Below are 27,046 nucleotides of genomic sequence, written 5' to 3'. Positions count from 1 at the left end.
AGTCAAGTTTAGCGCCTTCTCGGAGAAGCAGTTCACCCCTGTGCATAACAGACCACAATTTTTCTCACAATAATGTTAATCAAACATTTTCAATTACGCCAGTAAACGAGAAACGAAGAAAAACGCTATTTCTCAGACCAGCTCGAAACACGTGCTCAGATGACGTCACATTAACCTTCCAACCAATCCACCTCGTGTATCAGTCGGAGCGGAACGAGAGAAATAAATAAATGAAATAAGAGAAATCGGTTAAACACATGGCTTACCGACTTAGACTTATTCCGCTGGGCACCTCGTGTAACTGACACTGTTGTCACCGCGGGGAAAAAAACGTGGAAAGTGTGTTCTAGTCTGCAAAAAAACATGCGCGTTGGAAGTATTGTCAGCGGATATGATCGGACATTATAATTTATTTTGCAAAAGAATGAAGCATTAGTTTTTTTCTCATTTTATCTCCGACAAGTGATAATTTAAATATTTTGCACTGAAGTGTGTGATATCAATGTGTATACCATGTTCATCAAAGATCATTTTAATTTGCGTCATTTGCGAGTAAACTGGTGTACATTATAGCAAAATTTTATGCAATTATGAAAAACATATTTTAACGAAATGGCAAAAACTATTTTCTACGCGTGTACAGAAATGTGAAGAAGTTCAGTTGTATAAAACAACAAAAGGAATAGAACATTTGTGATCTTCAAACCCCTGGACTAAACTATGTCTCCTAAACTGAGTGGTCCTTGTACAGTGTTCAGAATATGGTGGAAAACTGTACTGGCAATTTCGATACCTCTGGCACTTTTACCGATACTAGTACTTTATGACTCTGAGGTAAGTGTTGCATTTAGCGTATTATTATTTCAAATTTATTTATTTATTCACATACTGAGGTTTGATTTTTATTATTATTATTTTTTTAGCTTCATAATAATTGACACCCTGTTAAGTAAATAAATCACAAAAAAAAAAAGTATCATTTAAGATAACTTTGATAGTAATATTAATATGCATTTTGTTTTTTGAAAATGAATACCATATTTTAAATTTCATTTATGATTTTTCTTCAACGTAATTGTTGTTATTTTAATCTTGAATTATCTGTTAACCAATTAGAAAGTATTCTATTTTAAATTGATTTATAAAATATTCTGTTGCTTTAAAGTTCCCGATGGCGCGCGGGACCACGAGATGCGCACTTCTTTACTAATAATAAAGCTGAAAGTCTCTCTGTCTGGATCTCTGTGTGGATATGTCAGGATCTCTGTGACGCGCATAGCGCCTAAACCGTTCGGCCGATTTTCATGAAATTTGCAAGAAAAATTTAGTTTCTAGCATGGGAGTGTGCAACACGAAGCGATTTTCCGAAAATTCGATTTTGTTCTTTTTCTATTCCAATTTTAAGAACATTTTCTCGAGCAAAATTATCATAAAATGGACGAGTAAATTACCAAGTTATCATAACGTGAAACCGTAACATGGGCAAGCCAATTGACGAGAAATTCAACATACATTATTTTTAAATATACAGACGAACCAAAAAACCTTTTAATTTTCTACTACGGGCAAAGCCGTGCGGGTACCACTGGTTTAAAATAAAACTCACTCGAAAAATACATCGACGCGGGACTTGCTCGCGATTTTGTCATATCAGCTAAATTGAATAAAAATATTTTTTAGAAAAAGCCCTCTGAATTTTTAAAAGTCGCACTCTAATTTAAATAGAGGGTGAGATTTTCTCACCCACATTTTCTCCTTTAATTGGAACCCTGTAGTTGCTTTATACTTAATGTAATGCCACACAGTTTGCTTTAATATTTTTGCTCGACATCCAAACTGCTGAAGAAACTGAAAATGTGCTAAATGTCTTCAAGAACACTTATTGGAGATGATGCATAGATATATGTTCAAGAATTTCAGTTTTAAAAAATTACGAAACATGACCAAAAGTCAAAATGTATTACGATGTAGAAAATTGTTTGAACATATCTTTTGTAATTAACCAACTTTTTTTTAACACAAAACACACGAACAAAAACAAATATTAAGTGATTTATTCGCTTAAAATTATTTTTTAATTACAGTTGTATCAGAACATTTGTAATATTTAAAGTTTTTATGCTTTGAAGTTTAATCTCTGAGCAAATTTTGTACTTGGGCATTTTTTTCCTCAATTATTTGAGCTTTTAGAGTTTAAGGTTAGTTTATCTGGTAAATGGAAAATGATTAAATAAGCTCCATGTTAAAATATGATTGAAGTGAAATGCCAACATGAATAAAGCACGTATTATAAAGAAATTCTTGACACTTTATGCTTTATTTGAGTGGATTTTTCCCTTTAATAATAGTTTCACTGAACTTAGCGAACACAACTTTACCGTAATTTTTCGGCAAAAAATACCGCCATAACACAAATAGACGTTCGATCTTGATATTTATATATATCAATTGAGAACTAGGTGCAGGAAGTTGACATCTCCACTTTTGGCCAATTTTACATTTAAATTTTACAAGAAAAATGAACGGGACAGCAGTTACACATAAAAATTAATAACACATAAGTAACATACTATCTTGATAACTGCTATTGAGATCAGATTCACTCTGAACTTAAGCTTTAGGGAGAGCGTAAATTCACAATTTGCCAAATGGAACTCCAAATTTAACCAAATGATGATAATTTGCCGAATAGAACTCCAAAATTTTAATGAATGAAGATAATTTTGCCGAATCGTCAGACAAAATGTGCCGAATAAGAACATTTTTGGAAGGTCGTAGTGACGTCCCGTGATCTCTCATCCTGATGCCTCTGATTGAGATTGACTTCATATATTGAAATTATGTCATTGTATTTTACATAAAAAGACACATTTTTTAAAAATGAATTTTTAAACCTGGTTTTGTGATTCCTAAGAGATTTTAAAATGTGAAGTTGTCCCTTTCTTGTGCCAAGGTCTTTGACTATAAAGAATTATATAACCAAGATAAAATCGTAAAATTCTCCTACTTTATCAAGTTTTATTCATTTTATTGTTGAGTTAAGTATCTCTGCATAGTATAAAATGAAGTCCCCAAAAAGCGTCTGTGTGTGTTTGAACTCGCAAAACCCGGGAACTACCCGGCCGATTGCGCTGAAATTTTCACAGTTTGTTCCTTTAAGTCCTGAAGAGGTTTGCAGACCAGTTCGAAAAAAGTTCAACGAATAGTTCTTTTTTTATTCCAATTTACGTCCAATTTTCACATAAATTTTCAAATATGGGGGTGAAAAATTACTTGCACATATTAATATTACATATCGTTAGAAAGGGTAGAATTTTCCGCGTTCTACGCAATTTGTTTCAATGCTCTAACTTTATTACGGCGGGAATTATTTGCGTTTTTAGCTCGAATTTTTTTAGTCTTAGCTGAAATTTAGTCACTAATTTCTTCATTAAATAAATCAGTAAAAAGTGAATGAATTGTCCCACAGCTTTCTTTTTGACGCCATTGGAAAAAGCGACCTTTTTTACTCCAGATCTAACTCGACCTATGGTCGAAAAAATAAGCTTTTATCTCGAAAGGAAAAAAAAAATACAAGCCTTTTTAAATCAAGTTTAAGAAATCTCGATTTCATTCAAATTGTGAACCATTTTCTTTCGCATTTTAATTCCTTAAACTTATTTTATTTTGTGTTTCCATGGTTACGTATTTTAAATCCATCTTTCTGGATTTTATTTCTTAAAAGTATTTTAATATCTGTCGTCATTGTTTGGAAGGGAAATCATGATGTTTTTTTTATTTATTTTTTTACGCCTGATTGTTGAATATACGTCACTTGACACAATTTTTATTTTCAAGGTAGACCGGGCAAAGCCGGGCTACGCAGCTAGTTCGTACTAAGCGAAATTTTTTCGAGGATAACCTCATTAGTGAAACAAGACAAATTTCAAAGTTATGTAAAAGCAAGGCTCTGAACTAAGAGTCCTGAATTATTATCTTTCAAAAAAATCGTTTAAATTCGGTCTTTATTGCTATTTTTTCATTATATATATTTTTTAATGTTTATTTTCAAATAAACTTGAATGAAAATTTTGAAATTTTCTAACTAATATTGCCTTCAAAATTGTTTCACATTTTTTTTTTTTAGTATAATTTTTGCTTCTGGTTAAACAAGTTCTGTGAGCAGTGTTATGTTACCAGAAATGTGACATTTTCAGTCAGTCTTTTGTATAATTTTGAAAATTAAGTGCTGCATCTTAATAATAATAATAATAATAATAATAATAATAATATTAATAATAATAATAATAATAATAATAAAGTATGAAACGAATAAATTTTTGCACATTTTTCTTCACTATACGGAAAGCATCATATGCAAAAAAAAAACATCAAACTTTTCAACAATTATCCAATTTTTCCAGCCAAGTAGTTGGACCTAATTGGTCGGAAAATTTTATATTATTGCGGTTGACTCTGCTATCGGCAAAGCTTCCTGGAGTGGAAAACAATTTGGCATTCACATGTTGTTTTTTTTACTTGCGTGATGAGGTTTGATAGTGGAGTAACAAGGAGATGCCCTTCTATAGGCACAGCACGGATTGTATTAAGGACCGAAATTTCTTAATCTTGACACCGTTGAGATTAATAATACAAATGGAGATGAACCTGAAAATTGGAATTTTCAGTTTGTCGCCAGTGGCCAGTAGCCACTTATAGTTTCGTGGTCGCTTTTTTTTGTCATTAGTAGTCACTTTATCTTGGGCTATTTTAACGAAAACAAAATGTTAGCTAAATGATGGTGTAAGAATAAATTTCAATTTTCTTTTGTTATAACTTTGTTACGTTGAAATCTCGTGTTGCACGTGCTGTTTAAAGTATTAAACAAATTACAGCCCACGAAATAAAGCATTTCACATGTTTTAGTGCAAGATCCTTATTATTCTGTCAAACTCGTTCAAATTTCATGAATTAGATGCAAAATTTTTATAGAAAGCTGGGTATATGTGCAGCATAACAACTACACATGATATTTTTTACTGTACATATTACTTTTATTATAAATGAATATTTTCAGTAAATGTCACGCAAGTCAGGAAATACAACGTAAATTTAATAAGATAATGTAGTAAACTTTAATGTCTGCTGTTTTTATTGTTTACGTGTCCAAAAAGAGAAGAAATAACCCACAGAGCGCTAACGGGAATCGAGCCCACGACCTTCGGAATATTGAGCGAAGCTTCAATCACCTATAGAGACGGATGCCCCCTATAATGTCTGCTGTGTTGTCTCCTTTACAAAAATTAAAGCTGAAAGTCTGTGCCTCTGGATGCTTGTTACGTGCACAGCGCCTACACCGTTCGGCCGATTTTCATGAAATTCGGCACAAAATTAGTTCGTAGCATAAAGGTGAGCACCTCGCAGCAATTTTTTCGAAAATTCGATTTTGTTCCTTTTCCATTTCAATTTTAAGCCACCATTAGTGGAATTAATTCCTCTGCAGCAATAACAAGCGAATTACCATAACATGGACGAGCAAATTAACATGGCATATTGGCGAGAAATGCAACATCAATTATTCGTAAATATGCAGGCGAACCAAATGACCTTTTAATTTTACACCGCGGGCAAAGCCGTGCGGATACCGCTAGTTAATAATTCAACCAACTACTTTTTTTGTTCGTTAGCTTTAAATATAATTCGTAGCTAAAAATAATTAATAAGTACTCAATCCCTTTGCAAATATGAGATATTTTTGCGCATATAGTTACAGCTTATTCATAAAATTATAAACTTGAAAATTTAATATCCATACATTCGATTATAACCGTTACGCATCATTATTTGAATTATCAGCTTTCAAAACAGCTTCCTCGTGCTTAAAAAATAACGATTTGTACGTGTTGCGGGCGTGTTTTACTATATCTCACTTTTCATTTTTTTCTTTCTTTTTTTTTGGCTAAGCCACTGATTTTATTAGATGTTAAATCGCGAATATCACAAATTCGCCACAGCAACTGCGCTTGCGCGCTCATTTCAAAAGTCTTGCTTAAATTAATTACAAGCATTTTATCTGTTAACAAACCGCTGCAAAACGCTGACATCCACGCACATATTTCATACATTTTAAAACATATATTATGTGACATTTGCGTTAAATGCATTAATTTAGAAAGAAAGAAAACTAATAAATACTGAAGTGCCATGTTTCACTTTCAATCATGAAGTATACGTTAAATGTATCATATTCATATGCGTATAGTTTCATATAATATGCTACGCAATCGCTGTGAAAATATTCTAATTGTTTAATCCCTGTTTCGCCATCACATTTAAAATCCCCCCCCCCCCACTAAAGATATCAAAAGGAAAACTGAAAGTGAAAATCAGGGGGAGGGGGAGGAGATTTCATGACAGCGAAACTGGGGTGGGGGGGGAGACACCATTTTAATTGCATTCATTAATTTGTGCTTTGCTTAAATTTTAAAAAACAACATGGAATCTTAAAACAGAAAGCTAATGGGCTAAGTCCGCGCGCAAGCGCAGTTGCTGTGGCAACTTAGTGACATCGCAATTTAACGTCTAGTCTGATTTTTAAAAACGTTAGCTTGCTCCAATAGGCATTTGAAATTTTGTAAGAATGCGGATATCAAATAATAATAATGCATAAATAACAGCAACAAGAACAACAATAACAATGGAATTGTTTATAACAAAAACAACAACAATAATAATAGAAATAGTTCTAACAACAACAATAACAATGGAAATATCAATACCAAAAACAACAACAATAACAATGGAAATAGCTATAGCAAAAACAACAACAATAGTAATAAGCTGTTTTAGAGCCATTACAAATGAAAAAAGAACCACTTTAACAGGAAGAAATGTATTTATTTGAAGTATTTGAATAAACTCACATTCCATTGTGAAACATAAAATTTTTCGTCCCCATCATGTAGAGTTTAATTCTTGACTCGTTTATGAAGCTATCAGTACTCAGCTGCCAATCTGAATCAACAATTTTTTCCTATTTATATTTAATCGATTTTTCCGGTGTTTAAGAGTAATAAAATCAAGGTGAAATATTTTCATCTCTTTCTCTCTGTTCACATATTGGATTTTGTTTGTATTTCTGCTACTCCTTCGAACGTCATCATAAAAATATATGCCAATGTTCATTCAAAAAACCACGTTTCTCGAGTTTTTTTACGCAATTTCTTTTTTTAAGAAAAACTGTTTAACAGTTGCTTCAATCTAATACAATGTCACTTATTTCAGGGGCATCAGCCCTTTTGCCTAAATACTACGTATGCGTCGATAAGTAAATTGGCCGGTTATCGATTAACCGACAGAACCGATTAATGATCATAATGATTAATTTTAACACTACCAATTTCTCCTTCATATTTTTTTATCTTATAGTTTTGTCAGTAGAAATAGGAAAAAGTTTATTTCTGAGAGATGATTTATTTTTCTTCTCTTTCCTAATTTTCCCGAAATATTTCAAAATCTCATTCAATTTCTTTGAGTCGATTTTCAAGTTATTGTGAATTAAATTACATTATGATAATTTGACATGAAAATTTTCAAGTATTAGGATAGCCTGTGGTTAGCTGGCTAATTTAAGAGTACTTATTACTTTAATTTATTTTTGAAATATTAGCGGCCATTAAATCCAAAACTTTTATTCTTTATAAAAATAATAAATTTATCTAGAAGTACTATGCTAAAGGAGAAAAGAATCGACCCATAAATATGCACATTAGATATAAATTACAGTAAAATCATCATAATTACATATAATTACAATAAATATACATATGTATACAATATTGAAACATTGTATACATGTGTATATTTATTCAAAACAGAAAAAAGAATAATAATGATCTTACTCCAACTATCAGTTTGCAAAAATAAATAAATAATAATTTAATAATAATGATGGTAAAGTATGTGCATAACTTTTTAAAATCATATGATATTTAATAATAATTAATGTTTTATTGAATCAGAAATCATTAATTTAAAGAGTAAGTTGTAAAATGTATGATGTACTTATGTGTATTGGTAGGTACAAGGAACAAAATAACTGAAAAGGAATTTAAAAAAAAAAAGTTTCATATAATTTGAACAAAGAGAACTCGTGCCGACTTGTGTCTGAATGTGTGAACCAGCACTATGCATTAGACCGAATAGAAAAATATTTTTTTTGGAAGTTCGAAATAAAACGTTTCCCCTATGGCCCTACATGTGCCACAAAAATATTTATTCAAATTAAAAATTTAGGTGTCCAGCAGAAAGCCTAGAACTTATTATTTTAATTTCAAAAAATTGATTTTTTCTCTTTATTTTTAAAAACATTATATATATGCTTGTATACAATTTTAAGTTCAAAAATTATTGGAGAACTCATTTTCAAACTATTATTTGCAAGTGAACAATAAAAAAAAATAATGTATTTAAAAGAAAAATTTAACTTAAACTTGAAAAATCCAAATTTTTGAGAACTATTTAGGAGACTTCTCTATTGAACGCTAATTACCTACTTTACTACTTAACTGTTTATATTTTTCAGCTTGATCATTTCATAAAATTTATCTTTTAAAAATTATTGAAAAAAAAAATAATAATAAAAATTTTTGAAAAAAATTATAAATTTTAGGCTTCTTTCTACCCACCAAAATATTTTTAAAATATGGATAACCATTTTTGTGGTATCATAGGGGCTGTAGGAGCAACGTTTTATCAACATAAAATTTTGAACTTACGAATTTCTTTTTTTTTTTTTTCGATTCGTCCCAGTGCATAGTACTGTTTCAGGCGCAAGTCGGCACTGGTTGCCATTGCTCAAATTTATGAAAAAAAAATTACCATTGTTTTGACACAAAAGGAAAAATATAAAAAGGTGTGCGACTTCAAAAATCGATTTTAATTTTTTTTTTTTTTTGGACACCTTAGTGTTAATATTTTATTCAGTTTCACGCAGTTTCTAAACTATTTGTTTCTTTTTTACTCTGTACACTTTCATTTTTCATTTTATGATAATATTTGCAGAAAAATGCATTTATTTAATGCATTATTTATTTAATGTTAACAATTTTATTCATCAAAGTTTCTTGTTGAAGGTATGGTTAAAAAATAATATTTTTATAAAAAAATTTCCCCCGATTAATTAGCAAAATTTGGCTGATTATAAATTATTGGCACTGCCGATTAATCGACGCATCCTTACTAAATACACAACATCATTTGTTAAAAATTCAAAAACTTGTTAGAGTAATACAATCACGATTGTTTTGCAAAATTGAAGCAACTTATGTTTCTCTAATATTCAAGAAATTTCGTAGTTTTTTCATGCATGTAAATTTTACGAAACGGGAATTGCTTGTGCGGACTTTTTTTTTTTTTTTTTCATTTTACTCGGCGTTAATTCCTGTCCATCTCTTTAAAAAACGGGGTAGAAACTGAAAGAGATATGCACTTAAAAAACAAGCACGTATGCATTGTAATTAGCTGTTCCACAATAGTACAAAAGGGAGTCAGATAAAGTAATGCTTAAGATCAAGAATAGTCCAGCACTATTTGGAGGAAAAATGTAATTGGTCCAGGCATATTTTTGACCGTGTTAGTTAAAAAAACTGTTCTTGTTAAAAAAAAAAAAACATATTAATAATATCAAAAAAGATTGAGAAACGTTGCTTCAGATAGCAACATGAGATCTAGTGGACCAACCGAATGAAATTTTAAAACTTAACAAAAATCAATTTAGTACTAAAAGACAAAAAAAATTGCTTCTTTAAAGGAATGAAATTTAAGCTAAAAATCATACAGTTAAAATCAGGCAAATCTAACAATATTCTAATATGCCACAACATTTGTTTTCGTTTAAAATAGTTTAAAAGAAAATTGAGATTGACTATTTTGGATTTACAGTTTTTATTGGTTGTTCTACATTTTTAAAAGGGAAATATCTACCTCCTGTCCTTTTCAAGTATTCAGGCTCTATTTCATTATTAAAGTTTGCCGTTATTCTTCCTCAGACAAAAAACGTAGTACACCTTCATTCAAAGAGATCGTTTTATTAGATAAAAGAACAAGATGGCTGGAAGGGAGGAGGGGGGGCTTTTTTTTTTATTTATTTACTAGCCGCCTGCGGCGACCAGCTGGTCCGCCTTTTTACGCCATTCGCCTCTTTACGCCAGGGGTGCCGCCTTCGGCGGCTGCTTAAATAAATTTCGTGGCGGTGTCAATCAATCTATATATATCTATATCATTAATAATTTGAATAAAATATTTTCTAGATCTGTCTCCAGTTTCGTCGTTTGGAATATTTTTAAAGGAGGGGGAGGGAAGACACAAACGACGTACTCTTCATGCAAATTTGGTCGAAAAATAACAAAATGCACTTCCACTTTTATGTGAAAGCATTGTTTTTTTCAAAGTCATGGTGTATGTGGCGGAGGGAGGGGGACATTGACATCCAATGTGCAAGCAGCCACCTACGGCGGCTGTTTGGCTAACTTGTCATTTACGTTTTTACTTCAAGTTTGCCGCCTTCGGCGGTTGTTTAAATAAATTTGGCACCAGTATTAATCAATCCATCTCTATCTTTTTTTTGTGCCATTCACATTTTTAAGCCAAGATTGCAGCCTTCGGCGGCTATCTACCTTTACAATCTATCTCTACATTTTCTTATCCATCTCTATTTATTTTGACCTCCTCACCCATTTCCTAATAAAAACAAAGAACACTGAAAAAAACCGCTTTTTTTTATTTAAGTAGAGCAAAAAAAAAAAAAAAAAAGCTCAAATTCCCCGTAGTGTGCAAAAAGTAGCGTTTGACAAAGATAAAAAAAAATCTCGCTGTTTTTATTGAATTAATGCGCACAACTATGAAATGTAACGTAATATAGATACAGCGAAAGGTCCAGCTTGGGGGGGGGGGATGGAAAAATAAATAAATGCAATCCCTAAATAAAACAAAAAAAAAAAGGAAAGAAAAAAATCAAGCGCTGCCGAAAAAACACGTGGTCATCACGTCAGAAAATGTAGAAGTAAGCTATATAGTAAAAAAAAAAAAGAAGATTAACATTGCTTGCGATTAAGATTCCATCGTAAATATCGAATTGAAACCCAAGTAGTGACGTCACAGGCATAAAAGATTGAAGAACGCTTTTTTCGACTGATGCGTGAAAGGACATGATGTGTTCAGCATTAAAAAAATTGTAAAAAAAAACTATTGCGTATTTTTAAGAACTTTTTTCTTCTGAAGAGGGCGAAATGTTTTTACTATTACCAACTTAAATTTCAGAAATGAGGCTTTGATACTTCTCGCAGGATGATATTAGAAAGAAATAAAACCCAGAAAAACATGCAAATTAAAGGTTTTTTCAAAAATTCATAAAAAATACAAAAATTGCTCTATCTTCAAAATTTTTTTTGTTCATCATATTTAAAATTAAATTTCCGACACTATAGTACCAAAAATATTTGTCTGGCGCGATTGGTTCGGGGTCTGTGAGGTTAAAAGTACTAAAAAGTGCTAAAAATCACATAAAACATTAAATAACTTTTTTTCTAATTAAAATATCAAAAATCGAAGCCCGAGGTGCACAACTTCAGCAAAAACTACACCTGTATACCAAATTTCATCTTTCTAGGCCTTACCGTTTTCCCGGGATGCGCGCCACACACACACACACAAACATCTTATTTTATTATATGTATAGATTTTTTTATCCAAACCCAAACTGCATTTCAGTTTTCCTAAGGAAGTTCTTCGCTATTTTAAAGTGGGTTGGGTACTAGAAGTGGGCTTTTAAGTCGTTCTAGATTTTTTGAGGAAACGCACGTAACCTCACTTGGTTATAAAAGTTTAGCAATGTACCACCTCAGAAACCAAGTTTAGTCACATTCATTCAACGGAATCGTTTAATTTAAAGTACTGAACGAGAGTCCTAAGGGGTCTTATTATTTTCCCTACAGACGAAAAGTTGGAAGTTCACTGAATTTACAACGGTTAGAATCAGAGATCTCGTCAGTTTTTTTTTTTTATTCTTAATTTTTTTTTTCAAGGAATGACAATTTACTGTTGCAAAAAAGCATATTCGAGTTTAATTGACTTGAAGAGCAAGTAGGAATATTAGTTTAATGTTGAGCATAATTTACGTCTGTATTCAAGCTGGGGTAATATGGGTACATAAAACTGTATCTAAGCTTAATGAACTTTGTGGAAAAGAAAAAAAAAATCTCATTAATTCTTTCTTTTCAAATTTTATGCACTGAGAATTTCGTTAAAAAAAATCCAATAAAATGAAATAAAATTTAGTGTTGTTGATTTAAATTACCCATATAAGTAATCTGTAACAGTTTAATTATTGAACTTCAACAAATAAAACGAATATTAATAGAACTAAGGTGTTTTTGTTGAAGGTTCCCATAGCAAATAATACACGAAAAAGGATACGTGAGTTGAAAAAGATTGAGAACTCCTGCCTTAGAAGGTCTGAAAGTAAAGCATCCTAGACTTTACAAAATAAAGTAAAAATTACTTATCAATTCATGTTCAGTACCTGACAAATCTTTGTTTTTTAAGGGTAGATCCATATTAATGCAACTGTCATTTGTTATTCAAAAAACTCTGCCGAGACTCCGAAGATTCTTGCTTCATTGAAATTTTATGAATAACATAGACTCTAATTTTATGTTATCAAATTTACTACTTTACTACTATTAAACTTTGAAAATTTCTAGGAACATTCTTTGAATAAAATTTCTTGACTTAGTAAAGGATGTCGGTTATTGAGCAAATGAAATTGTTTAGCTAAATTTCATTCACAGGAAAGATAGACTAGATGTGAGCAAAGAATTGCGCCATTTGGCAACCTCAGTCACGTGCTTTGCGTGGACAAAAATGAAATGGTTCCAAGCAGTAGGCAAATGAGAATCCTATTGGTTAAGCTTTTTTTTTTTTTTTTTTTTGTTCCAGAGAAAAACTCCAAAAGTGGCATAGAGAACTTTTCTAGAAAACTTTTTTTTAAAGCTTTGGTTTATGTACTCCATGAACAGAGAGATTGTTGTGTTTATTTAATAGTTCAAAATTTAAACAAACACAATTTTTTGTAGGGTATTTTGTAAACAATCATACGTTTGCCACAGTGGAATTGCCTAGTACCTCAAAAAAATCTAAAAATAAGTTTCCAGATTTAATAGATCGAAATTAAGATAGGCTTGATGTCCAGGGCCTTATTATCCTTGAACATCGATGTTGACTATAGCCATAAACGGAAATTGTATCTTTCTTAGATATGGTTGGAGAAAATTTTTAAAAAATAATAATGACATTTCTTAGAAATTTCCGCCGATGAAATGTTATTAAACTAATGCAAACGCTTGCTTAGAAAAAAAAAAGTTTCTTTATCAGTTCAAGAACAAAACACTGAACTTTAACTATGGATAAAAATACGAGTGACCTTATTTTGCGTAGATCCTGAATGATCTGTTTACTGATAATGTGATTCTCATTGAATATATCCCGGAGGTCAGTTTTTCAGAGTATGAACTTGATGCCTGCGTATTCTAAATAAGTATTCGACATTATTTTAGCCGAGTGAAAAATATTTGGATTAATATTTAAACTAATTTCAATTCGATCAGAAATAAGAGCATAAGGTTACTTCCTGTTTTTTTTTAAATTTAATAAAAAAATTAAAACAAAAAAAAAAAAAAAAAAAAAAACAAAAAAACAAATCTCGCATTTTCATTCAATGGTGTGTAAAAAGAGAAGAAAAAGAATATTTCATTTTCAGATGTTGTTTCTGATGTGGACATAAGATTGCTCTTACATTTGTGATTTATTTAATTTTATTTAATTTCACAGTTGATTTTCTTTTTTTTAAATAAATTTTACCTATTAAGTCTGTTGAAATGTATACCTGTAAGGTATCCGTATTCTAAATTAATATATGAAGTTATTTTAGTTGAGTGCAAAGTATATGTATTAATATTTAAACTGAGTTCAATTCGGTCAGAAATAAGAGCAAAAGGTTACTTCCTGCTTTTCTTTAATTCATTTAGAAAGACCAACAACAATTTCTCGCAATTTAATTCAATGGTGCATAAAAAAACAAAAAGAAGAAAAAGAATATTTCTTCTTTTTATAGAATTATAATTTCATTCTAGATGGTTGTCTGACGCGGACATAAAATTGCTTTTATATTTGTTATTTATTTATTTTTCAATTTCACAGTTGATTTTTTTTTTTTTAAATAGACTTCTTTATTGTGTCTGTTGAAATTTTATCAACGTATTAAAAATTGGAAATTTGAAGATGAGTTTACCGCTCATTGCTTATAATTTTTGAGGGAAAATGTCCTGTTTGAATCAGGTTGTTTTTATGTTTATAAGCTCTTTTCCCGGATATCTTATTCTCATGGGTCATTTTTTCATTAGAGCATCTTTTTGTTCAAGTTTGAACAATTTTTTGGAAATTTTTTGAATCTCAATATAAAAACTCGCTTAACAGGTAGATTGGATTTGTACAAACCTTAATCGGAAATATCGTATCACTTCGGAAATGTACAGAAAGAGATTTTTATTTGATTTTTTTAAATTGTTTATTTTTTTATTTCAAAAAAAAAAAAAAACTTTATCTTTTACGAGAACAATGCGCTCTCTTGAAATCATGGGTGGAATTAAACTAATCTTTACTCATGAAATTTTTAGAGCTTCTTTGAATTTACTTGTTTAATGTGCAACTATCGTTTTACAAACACTTTTATGCCTCATAAAAGAATATACGGATTAATAGGTACTAAGGTTGTTCTTTAAATAAATAAATAAATAAATATATATATATATATATATATATATATATATATATATATATATATATATATATATATATATATATATATATATATATATATATATATATATATATATATATATATATATATATATATATATATATATATATATATATATGTGTGTGTGTGTGTATGTATGTATGTATGTATGTATATTCGAATACTTTTTGTTAAATTTGCTCTTTTACCCATAACGATGTTGTCTTTTCTTTCTTTTTTTGGTCACGCAGAATAGACGCGTCACCTCCCTTATCATATTACTAATCTGTTACGAAAATATCCCCTCAAAAAATCTTAATCCTTTCAATTTTCTGATCGTATCTAAAAATAGTTACTCGTTTTTCGGATTATGAAAAGAAACTTCATTATTCACGAGAGCTACACGATTCTGACATGCAATTGTCTTCTTCACACTTCCTTTCACGCGATCAAGCAACAACTTGTAAACAGGGTTGCGCTCCGTTAAAACGACTCTCCTTGCCGTTTCAGGCTTTAGACGCAATCTTCTGTTTTGACTCGAGAGTGAAAGTGCATTGCAATGAAATTACCGATTTCAGTCTTTTATTGCAGTTGTTCGTCAACATAAGATATACAAAACTAAATAATATTTTCATTTTAAGTGTTTTTACTTTTATGTTTTCGATTTGTTGAACATTCTTTTGTGTCCTTGATCGTTTCTAATACGCTTTGTGAATCTTAAAATCATTTTTTTATTTTACGAGAATTTGCGCACCAAGGAAATGTTTTGTAACTGAAATTCCCAGAGCGCTGTTTCGTAATGTTTTAACTCATGTCTCAGAGACTTGGATATGAGGGGGTGTGGGGGGAGAGAGAAAGACTTTTGGGTACTTTTAAGCAGAGTTCTAAGAGGCATCTTTGGAGGAATTCAGAAAAGTGAAGTCTTTCGTAGAAGATGCAATAATGAAATGTACAAATTATTTAGACATTCAGATGTTACCTCAGTATTAAGATTCACTGTTTAAATTGATTGGGTCATGTTGTTAGGCTTAAAAATAACAGAATTTTAAATATATATAAAAATAGTCAAGCCATACCATACTGGAAGACATGAAGGCCAAAGTTGCCTTGGGGTGGCTGTTGTAGAAGAGAACCCGTATTGCTCTTAGGTCGAAGAATTGGAAGACTTAACTGAAAATAGAGCAGGTTGGAGACAATGAATATGCGTTGTCCCGATGGGAGGTCACTGTGGCCTCCTAAATATTTCCTTATTTGGCAAAATTTGGAAGCATGATTGCAATTTCCAATTTTTAAAGGTCTTTTTACATTTGATGCACGAATGTGTGCATACCCATATTTGATCATTCGATAAAATTTGGAGTTCCATTCCCCAAATTGAGAATTTCTCAAAAATTTAAGTTCGAGGAGCCTCTACGAGAGCAGAAGGCTTTGGCCTACCTTGGGCTATTAAGCCAAGAGTGATGGTGCTGATGAAAGCATTGTTTCGTTTTTGATAAAATAGTAATTTCAATTTTGATTTTCGTACGCATCTCAGCGTTTTCCTTCAAAACAGAGAATATGTTTGTAAATGTGTAGTGCATCCATACCAAAGCTGACATTTCTCTCGTATCAAGTTGTTCTCAATGAACCTCTCACGTTCGTCATAATCATGTTCCATTAAAAAGTTTTTGCGTTGCAATTTCCTGTCAAATATATTTCTTAGTTTTTACTATTACTGTAATTCTTCAAGCTTTTGCTCTAGTCTTAATATTTCAGTTTATTTGGACGGCGTGGAGTGGAACGCTATCGTGAGTGAAACGACTTAACTTCATTTTGATGAGAGGGTGAAGTGAGTGAGCCTCTTGATCTTATCTTTATGTGCTACGTTACTCTTTTTACCTTTCAATACTAATACTTTTCGAGCGTGTTCTCTTAAAAAGAAAACAAATTTAAAAGTCGTTCGGTAATTAGAAAATTTTACTAGGTATAGCCCAATACCAAAAATGCATCCGGCTCAAAATCAGCTACTTCCGAAGCATTTTGCCTCGCTAAACACGGAAATCACCATAAAAAAAAGTTGAGATTAGCTCTAGTTTTTAAAAGACAGAGCCAAACTGAGGTAGTGAAATCCTTTTTTTTGTTTTGGCAGATAGAAGCACGGGACTGACTGTCTTCTAAACTTCTACCCCTGGTTGGGATAAAAAAATCTTACTACATAAAACCGAAATGGACTTCAAGAAATTTAAGTTATGTGAAGAAAAATGCCTAAAATGAACTTCTAGTATAGATTCACCCATTTGTGCTTCCACCCATGCTCATTCTGCTCGAAATAATGAAGAACTTTGTGAAAGCTGTGAACAAATATGGTTTTCCATCACCTTACATGGAAATTTCTAAGATATATTGAAGCTAAGGTTAAGGAGATAATTTTTGACGGCTCTTCAAATATGTAAGTTCATGAAGGTCACTGTTTTTGATAAAAATTTTGAAGAGAAAGTGCAAACATCTAGGAAGCTTTTGAGGCTGTACTACAAGTATTTTTAAGTAGTAGAGAAGACGAGAACTGAAAACGGTTGATCGAAATTTCCCCTGGAGAAGTTTGATGAATGCCTATGAAAACCGCATTTCGTTCACTTCTTCCAGGGTATTTTGTTTAAAAGCTGTGGAGCTGTATGCGATGGGCACGAGAAAAGGTTTCACCAAGATCACTTTATCCTGTACTATCTATACATAGTTGTATCAGGGCATTAATAAAATCGATTTTCGTTATTATTATTATTTTTCTTTCAAGTTTGTGATTTTTATATCAAGTTTTAAGAAATCGTTTCAAAACACTAATTGTTGAGAGCTTGGTGTTCGTATATTTATCATCATTTTTTCTTACTATGTCATCTTTAAGATTAATAATTGACCAGCTACGATAGTTGCGCTTAATTTCAAAAAAAGGGAATGAATTTTAAGAAGTTCTATAGTTACGCGGTCGTGGGTTTTCTTGTCTAGATCTTAAGAATTTTATGAGCTCAATCTTTGGTTTGTAAGAAATTCACTGTCAGCCCTGCTTTGGATATGTATCAGTCCAATTGTAAAGCAGGCTTTTCACTTCCCTTTTTTCTAATAATTATAAAACTTCTAATAGTTTAATTTAAGAATCAACAAAAGATGTGACAAATGAAGTTGAACTGGTACTTTTCATTGGTTAGACATATAACAGGCCTGAAAAATTGTGATAATTTCTTAATATTCAAATTTATGGTGAAATCGCAGTCTAAAACTATAGTTGTCATGAAAAAATATGAATTTAGGTATGTTAGTTAGTGCTTACTTTCAAATAAACAAATTTTCAGGCGGTCTCCGTAAAAATGAGTATAAGTTGTAATTCACAGAAAAAATCCCCACGTATAAAAATTAAATATATTTGATTAAATCAAAGTTTTTCATCAAAAGTATAGGTACATCATGATAAGATTTGTAAAGGAAAGCTCACTTTTTAAATAAGCATTAAATTCGCACTGCTTGGAACAAAATGACCCAGCTACAACAAAACTATTTATGCGGAAAAAAAAAAGAAAAGAAAGGATAATAATGATTCGAACTGTAAAAAGCATTGAAAATTTAATCAAAAATAAAACTATTAACTTGCGTTAGAGTTGATTGTGGCCTCAAAGAAACAATAAATTAGGAAATATGAAATACAAACAATTTCAGTAAAAGCTACTAGGCAATATATTTATTATTATTATTATTATTATTATTTTGTGAAATTACAGTTGATTGTTCTCGTACTTTTTTTCAGTTTCGGCTTTTTCTTTTATTTTATAACTTCAGTTTTTAAATTAATTTAATTATAATACTACTTTGCCTGGCATTTAGTTTTAATGTGATATCAAAAGAATTGAGCATATAACTTTTAAAATATTTTTCTATAGGCAAAAGACTTTTATTCCAGGTCACTTATTTGAAATCCTTGACGTAGAATTAACTAAAGCTCTTTATAGCATTTGAAAAGCTTAAAACTGTCAACAAAATCAATGTTTACTCTCGAAAGTACAACATTTTCCCAGGAAAAGCATTCATGATAAAAATAAATTATAAACATAGCAAATGTTTTAATCGTGTCTATTTTGTCTATCCCATGTTTGCGTTGATATTTTGTACCGAAACATATATCGATACTTTATTTAAATTAAAAAAAAAAAAAAAAAAACACTTCTCATCCAGCCCCTGTCATTCATTTGAATTCAATCTGGCATCTTGAACTCAAATTCTGTTTTTCGCAGTCACGGATTGCGATAGGAACCTACTCGTTGGATTTCTTGTTTCTACAAAAGGGCTGGAATAGAAATGAATAATTTCTTCGCACCCGTCTTGTTTCGGCTGATATTTTTCTAGATTAGGTGTTGTCCGTTTTTCAGAAGAAGGCAATTGACTCCTCTCTCGTCACGTTGTATCCGATGATTCTATTTCGCTGTTTTCGGCAGAAGGTATATTCGGATCATATAATTTGTCGTAAAAGCAGCGGTTTTTAAAATGTAAGAATAACTTAAGTGACAACAAACAAATGAAGCAAGTGATGTAAAGGACACTAAGACTTTTTTTACATTAAATTATAAGCCCAAGTTAAGGCTGTCTGGTTGTCTCCTTTAGAAGCGCGTGGATTGCGTACCGATCACTCCCGCGTAAAATAGAACTCTGCGTTCAAGGGGGCGTGGCGAAGTGCCTTCTCATGAAAAACGGACAATAATACGAGGCATATCCATTAAAAAAAGAGAGAAAAAAATCGTTATTGGAGTAATAAATAGTATATGGTTATTATGCCAATTTCCAACATTACACTCATCATAAAGATTATATTTACAGCGTATACCGTTATGGTATTTTTTAAAAATCAATTTTAAATGGAATAAGTAGCCTAGAAACTTCGTATTTTGATAAAGTTTTGCTATTTAAGTTCATCTGTTTAGGTGTTTTTCTGAAAAAAAAAAGTGATTTTGCATTGAAAGCTTGTTTTTCAATGTAAAATCTGAGTGAGTAAAGCCTTCAAAAATAAATAAATAAATGAACAAACCGCAGACGATTTGAAACCATGACGAAAAAAATTAGTCTTTCTGAATAAATATTAAAAACAACGAGCTAGACTTATTATCTTCTCTATGGTAATTTGAAAAAATCAAATTTGGTCTGATGCACTTCGTGATTGCTCAAAAAAAAAAAAAAAAAAATTAATTTCAATTTTGACATCTTGAATTCAAATTATGTTTTTCGCAATCACGAGTGTGTGTATGTAGGCGTGTGTGTTTGTGTGTACGGGTTATGTGTATGTGTGTGTATGAATGTGTGTGGGGGGGGGTATGTGTATGTGTGTGTAGGCATATGTGTTTGTGTCTGTGTGCATGTATGAATGTGTGGGTAGTTGTGTATGTGTGTGTATACGTGTGGGTGTCTGTATGTATGCGTGTGTGTATGTGCGCGTGTGTGTGTATGTGCGCGTGTGTGTGTGTAGTTGTGTATGTATGCGCGTGTGTGTAGGACATGGATGCAACCTGGAGACGGCTTTCGCTATAGGAGCAGCATCGTGAGGAGCCAGCCGGTCCACGGTGATGGTGCGGAGGGTGGCGGTGGGAAAAATCAGCGTAACGCCAAAAACAGTCAAATGAGAACAATAAGCAATCGTGATTGCTCAAAAAAAAAAAAAAAACCTCTTTTACTTTCCTTGTCTGGTGTTCTTTCATTTTGAACTCCAGTAACGTTACCGTAAATTTCAAAAGCATTTCTTAATAATTTATTTGCTTTTAAAAGTTTGTTTTGCATATAAACTATCAATAAAGTATTATGTCTGATATTCTGTAATATGCTTAAAGCAGGAAACCGGCATTTTGATAAATGTTTGGCAATAGAGTTTGTTTCCACTTAGCCCATATTTCCTTTTACGTCAATTGATATTGTACAATGTCGAACTTCGTACGCTGCCGGTGCAATTTAAAATTCGATTGTAAAGCGACGAGAACTGGTTTTTGTGTTAAAATTATTTCTATTTCTAAATTGATCCAAAAAACAGAAAAAAAAAAACATTGTACAGGCGTCCCTCGTATAACACGGTTAATTCGTTCCGTGCAGTATCAAAACCGTGTTATACGAGACTTTTTTAAAAATAACTTTTTAACTTATTTTTTACACTAATTAATCATGTACATAGTAAAAATCTTGTCAATATGAATCGTGTTGTATCGGAGCCGAGTTTCGTGTTATATCGAAACCCTGTTATGCGAGCCTTAGAAATAATGTGAATCAAGGGATGTGTACCATATTATATCGAAACCAAGTTTAATAAAAACAAAGTAAAAACTCTTTAGAGTTATTATCAAACATTAACTGAATGTATTAAACCAAAATGAAATTTCATCTTTTTTAAACAAAACATTCGTGTTATATTAAAACCATGAAGTATAAAATACAGGTTTCATAAACCGTGTTATAATAATAGTACATTTGGTACCGTGTAGTATCGAAAGTGTTGTACAAAAACCGTGTTACAGGGCCGTAACCGGACTTTTGTTTCGGAGGGGGTTTTACCAAACACATTTTTTGAAACATTTATATGGTCTATCAAATTTGGTTTCATGTGTATTCTATGGATTTTTGTTACAATAGATTATCTAAATGGAGGGATGGGATGTTCTTACAAAATGCCATATTGTTGCATAATAAGTGAATTTCTCAATAACTACCGTAAACACACAATGAGTTTGTACAATTTTTCAATCATACTAATTTCCTTCACAAAAAAATTGAAATAATAATAATAATGATAACAACAATATTATTTTTGTCACCAAAATATAAATAAATAAATAAAATAATAAATAAATAATGAAAAGGCATTTCTTTGGATGAAAAATTTCGGTGGGGGTTTAAACCCTATAAACCACCCTCTTGCATACGGGCTTGCCGTATTATACGAGGGATGCCTGTATTTTATTCTTATGAACATTTTAAACAATATTTTCAATTTCGGTTAAAAGTTCCCAATTTTGACTCACTAACTCATCTTAATCTTGATCGAAAAATGTTAACAACTCTGCTCTACAAATTCTCATGCACCATTCTCAATGAGATCATTTTATCTGTTATCGAAGTTTACGAACTTGTTTGTGAGGAGAGTGCTGGAGTAGTTTCATATTTCTGATTTTCGAGGAAATATTGCTTAAGGAATAACGAAAAACTACTTAACCTGATAACATAAAATGTTGTGCCAACTTTCAGTTGTGTACGAGTTTCTTCAAGATTTACAGAAAGGGCAAGCAATTATATATCGCTTTGAAAATGATTCTTGAGCCTTAAAACCAACATAATTTTATTGTGAATTATTTTTATGCAATGTTTTTATCGCAAAGAATATAATTTTTATTTTTTTTTATGTTAATTTTATATTTTGTGTACAATTAATTTTTAAATTAAAATTTTTATACACTTTAATTGCATAGGGTAGACAGGAGCACGCTTACACATTGGGTACGTTTACGCAGTGCTCTTTTTCGAAAACGAGTCATAACTGGAGAGTCAACAGTCATACCAGATTGATGCTGCTCAATAGCAAATATTCTCACAAGTTTTTGAGCATCAGTCCAGCTTTCGTTTAGCATGCGGATAGGAAAATCAGTTTTCTACCAAGTCGAGTAAACTTTGTGTTGAACGTTTTGAAGCTTATTGTGAATAAATAATATTTAGCTTAGAACAAATAAATATATAAAAATGAGCATAATTTTATCATTTTCTGAGAATTATATTTGTGGCACAGAAAAGTTATTAAATTTTGTTGCACATTAAAAATGAATCAGAACTTGCCGACGGGGCATGTTTACGCATTTTCATCGGGGCACATTTACGCATTCTTAATGTGATTTAATACTCCGTCTTACTTCTAAACGGACCTCGGACGCTTTTTTCGCTCTGTACTGTTTCAAACCTTTAGTATTTTCAGGTTATTTAATTTTAAAAATAACCATTCATTTTAAATTAAGTAAAAGATTCGTATCTTATAGCTTGCAATCATAGAGTGATATCTTCATGCTTGTTCAGCTTTAACTTTATACACTATTCAGTCTCTGATACATTTTCTTTATTTCAAAGATGGTAAGACATTATGTTCAAAAAGAACCACGTTAAATGTCAAAATAATGAAAAGGCTTAATTATCCAAGTATTTTCCCAGAAAGCCTTCCGCATCATCACATATAGACTACCCCAACTGAGACCAATTAAAAAAGTAATACCAAAGCTTAAGAACCAGGAAAAGAAGAAAAAGAGGACGCTCACAATCCTAACTGATACTCCGATTAAAGAAACCCTCAGACAAGAGCAGTTAGAAGCTACAAAGAAAAGGAACAAAATGCTTAAATCCAGACAAAAAGGAGAAATTACTTTAAATTTTACAAGTTTCTATTGAAGCAGAAATAGAAGATATGAAAGAAAAAAGTATGAAACCGAAACCTGCGACAGGGAAAAGTTAGTACACTCTGTAAAAGGGAAATTAGTGAACGATTCTATTAATAAAGTCGAGAATTGCGCTTGCATCTATTGTTTGAAAGCACACAACCAATCGAAAAAAGGACAAGACAGGGTTCAACGTCTTAGATGTCAAATGATAAGTATGCGAAAAGAAATACTTTATTTTTGTTAGTAAAATCTAACAGTGGTGAAGAAGATGACTAAATAGTTTCTGTTTTAAATTACCAACAAGTCTTATGATTTTAGTTTAGCCTATAAAATGATCTTTAATTAATTATTTATAATTTTCTTACTTTTAAAGTGTTTTAAGAGAAATAAAATATTTAAATTTGGTTAAATATCTATTTCGCTTACTATTTGGTATCATTTTTAATATGCCGACTTGAACTCAAAAAACATTTTTTTACGGTTAAAAACACAAGCTGAGCAACAACTGAATATACAAATTTTGACTTCATTAACTGCTTCATAAAACGACAATGTTTAAAATTTCCTAGGTTCAAACATAAAAATTAGAAAATTCATTAAAAAAAATTCTCGTAAATGTGTCCCGGTCTACCCTACAGTTAACATTTTTGAAAGCAATATGTATATTTCAGACGTAGAGAGTGAATGGGGTGGTGTCAACTTCCCACATAATCCTTGGCTTCAATACGCATTGTCAATCCTAATAATGTTTTTTAAATATAAATAGAGACTCGTAAAGACACCCCCTTCCTCTCCCGAAGGTATTTTCGAGAACCAGTATGCTCGGGAGCGAAACCTCGGATAGTAAAAATCTTAGTCGCATTCAAAACAACACTTAAGTAATGAAACTTCGAGTGAGAAACAACCTTTAATTTAGTGTTGTGTGTCGTGAGTAACGTAGTGCGGCTATTAACACATTTTATTGAAGTCAATAAGTTGGGGAGGGTGACCCAAAGCGGGTAGGTCACCCAAAATGGTAGACCTTCGCATGGCTTACCATGGTGTGTAAGCGGCGATGCATACGTATGTCGTGTTTGCATGAACACCCAAGAGTTTTAACCAGTCCCAGCGAAGCAGCAGTGAAACGGCATGGCGTAACCAGACTTAAAAGAAAAAAAAATAATAAATTTCTTTAAAAAAAATGAAGCTTTGTAACTTATGATTAGTCGAAGACCAGCCTTTTTTTTATTGTCAATAGTATTACGTTATTCCGACACCATCACCTACAAATTACGATAGTCATTTCGTTTGTTTCTTTTTTAAATTTAAGGTTATAATTATTGAAAAAAAACCTTGTCCTCAGGCAAAGCAGGTATAGGATTTAATCATATGTTTATTTATAATTTCCTACTCGTGCGCTGACTTTGATTTTCTGTTTTAATAGAAGAAGTATAAAAGGTGGTGGGGCACGTTGGTCCGCTTTTTTACGTATCATTTTTTATCTATTCAAAAAATTTAATGATCAGTTCCATTTTCTACAATAAGCTTTACTAAACACTTCTCAACCTCACAGATTTTTTTGGAAGTGTTGAATTAATAAACTTTTTTTACATCAATTTTTTAACGGAAACTCGCAAAGTGGACCAACGTGTCCCACGGGTGGGGTACGTTGGTCTGCCTGGTGGAGGCACGTTGGACCGCATGACTCAAACAACATTTGTTATAATTTTAGTGATAAATACTATCAAACCTTGTTGCTACGTTATTTTCTGTTGTGTGTAGAGTGAAAAATATAAAGTTTAAAGATCAATATAACATATTACATTGATTTAAATTGATAAATCATCTTTAGTTAAAAACAGCAATAAGCATTCACCATTAGTACACAATTATTTTTTAAAAATCAAAAGAAAAATCAATTATTGATTATTTATGAGACAATTAATGTAGATTAAAGTTAACTAAAGATGCGTTAAATGATATCCGGGTATAAAAGGGCTACTTCTTGAGCTTTGGAAGAAACACTTTTATTGAACTGGGTTTGGAAGGATAAGTCGTATGTTACTTTTATGCAAAGTTGTTTTATTTTGTTTCTATGTAGAATGCTTGTTTAGCAACAAAAAAAAAAAATGTTTAGGATAGGAACTTTGTTATAGCATGTGTTGCATATTTTACTCTTAGAAAATAATTGCCTGAAAAATTTAGAAATATATTTGAAAATAGAAACATTAAAAAAGTGCAGATATGAAATAAAATTTTTTGGTAATATTAATTTAGTATAATTTTTGTTAAATAATTATAAGATATATATTTGCTTTTTTGCCCTAAGTTATAATTATTATTATTTCAAAACATGAAATGAAATGAATGTATAATACACAAACACTTAGAAGATGGTTATAATTTTTGAGATTTAAGAGAAAAAAAAAGTTTTTAAATTACATGGAGTAGGTTGGTCTGGTTCAACGTGCCCCACAAAGAGTGGACCAACCTACCCCACCTTCTTGGTCTTAAAAAGTGATGTCATAATTTTTTTCTTTTTGACAAAAAATAAGAAAATTGCCGACATTTATTTAAGTTCAGGGCTCCCCTGGGCTGGTTCATCATTTGGGCAATTAGGGGACTGGTCTATTGCCCCTCCTCTCTCCAAGATTTTTGAAGCAATGTAATTCTAAAATAATAGCGGTATTTTCCCAACTAAACACCAATAACTTTCCCTTTTCAAACGGCTCCCAAAGAAGATGTTCAAACTGAGTCAAATTTACTACAGCCAAATTCAATGATAAATTTAGAAATTGAAACCACTCTCAATTTCGAGATTATTTATTAATTTAATTTATTTATTAGTTTTATTTTTAACATTTTTTTTTTATTTTGAAAGGGAGGTGGTAGCTGTCCTCTCTCGCTCCTCTCTGGAAACCCCCATGTAATATCCGTATGGTCGGAGTCTGAGCGCAACTCCTGAAGAATTTTCAGTGCATCGAAAATATTTGGGGCCTCTCCACGCCATTCCAAAGAATTAGTAACTACTAAAAAATGCCTGAATAAAATTTACGGATAAAAGAATTAGCTGTAAAATGTTTATCATACAAATAATATCAAAAGATTTGAGTAAAATGAGTGATCAAAACGCAAAAGAGAGAAGAGCAAAAAAGTCTCGCAGCTCTAATAAGTGAAGATGACTTGAGCTAATGATAAAATCCCTTTCCAAAACCTCCCAACAAAATTTCTGACATCCATAGCATGTTTGCAACACTTGAAATAAAACAGACCCAGCCCTGCTTTTCCATACAAATTGACCTCTTTCACCCCCAAGAAGAGAGAAACAGAAAATGTATACACAGATGTTCGTTTCCTAACGCAGAACTGAAAAGCTTTACTTGAAAGCTCCAGTGGCGCAGAGTGTCCGCTGGTGTAACACCTAGTATTCTTCAGTGTTTATGAGTTTGTGTCTGATTTAAAAGTTAAAAATATGTGTACAATAAATACTTTGGGGTATAGCAAACGAAAAAACATAGGAGTTCTTTTTGTAAAAAATTTTTTTATATCAGGAAAAAAATTACCCAACTTTTTTTGAAAAGCGAGGACTTAAAATAAAGTGTCATAGTTAATTAATTTTGATCCTTTTCTTTTGTGGTGCCATCTAGGGTTATAAAGAAGAGTTAAAAGAACACTTTAATAAAATTTTTATCCATTTATTGATTTATTTCAGGGCTTGAGAAGTGGTTAAATAAAGGTGTTACACCTACGGTAACACTGAAACGCAAAGGGTTAACTGTATCGTATTAAAAACTACAATTGCCCACGTTTCCTTAATGTGTTA

At 31.4% G+C, this 27,046-nt stretch overlaps 1 protein-coding gene across 1 annotated transcript in view; it reads left to right on the top strand.

Moving 5' to 3' along the window:
* Positions 1–292: 292 nt before the first annotated feature.
* The window catches only part of LOC129222727 (Na(+)/citrate cotransporter-like), a 77,704-nt gene continuing 50,950 nt past the window's right edge, over positions 293–27,046 (top strand). The window contains exon 1 of the mRNA XM_054857262.1: positions 293–834. Within this exon, the coding sequence (XP_054713237.1) occupies positions 721–834 (114 nt within the window). The 5' untranslated portion in view covers positions 293–720. The remainder of the gene's footprint in view (positions 835–27,046) is intronic.

Source organism: Uloborus diversus, chromosome 1, assembly GCF_026930045.1.
Source record: "Uloborus diversus isolate 005 chromosome 1, Udiv.v.3.1, whole genome shotgun sequence".
Lineage (NCBI taxonomy): Eukaryota > Metazoa > Arthropoda > Arachnida > Araneae > Uloboridae > Uloborus > Uloborus diversus.
This window is presented reverse-complemented; position numbering and strand designations above follow the sequence as displayed.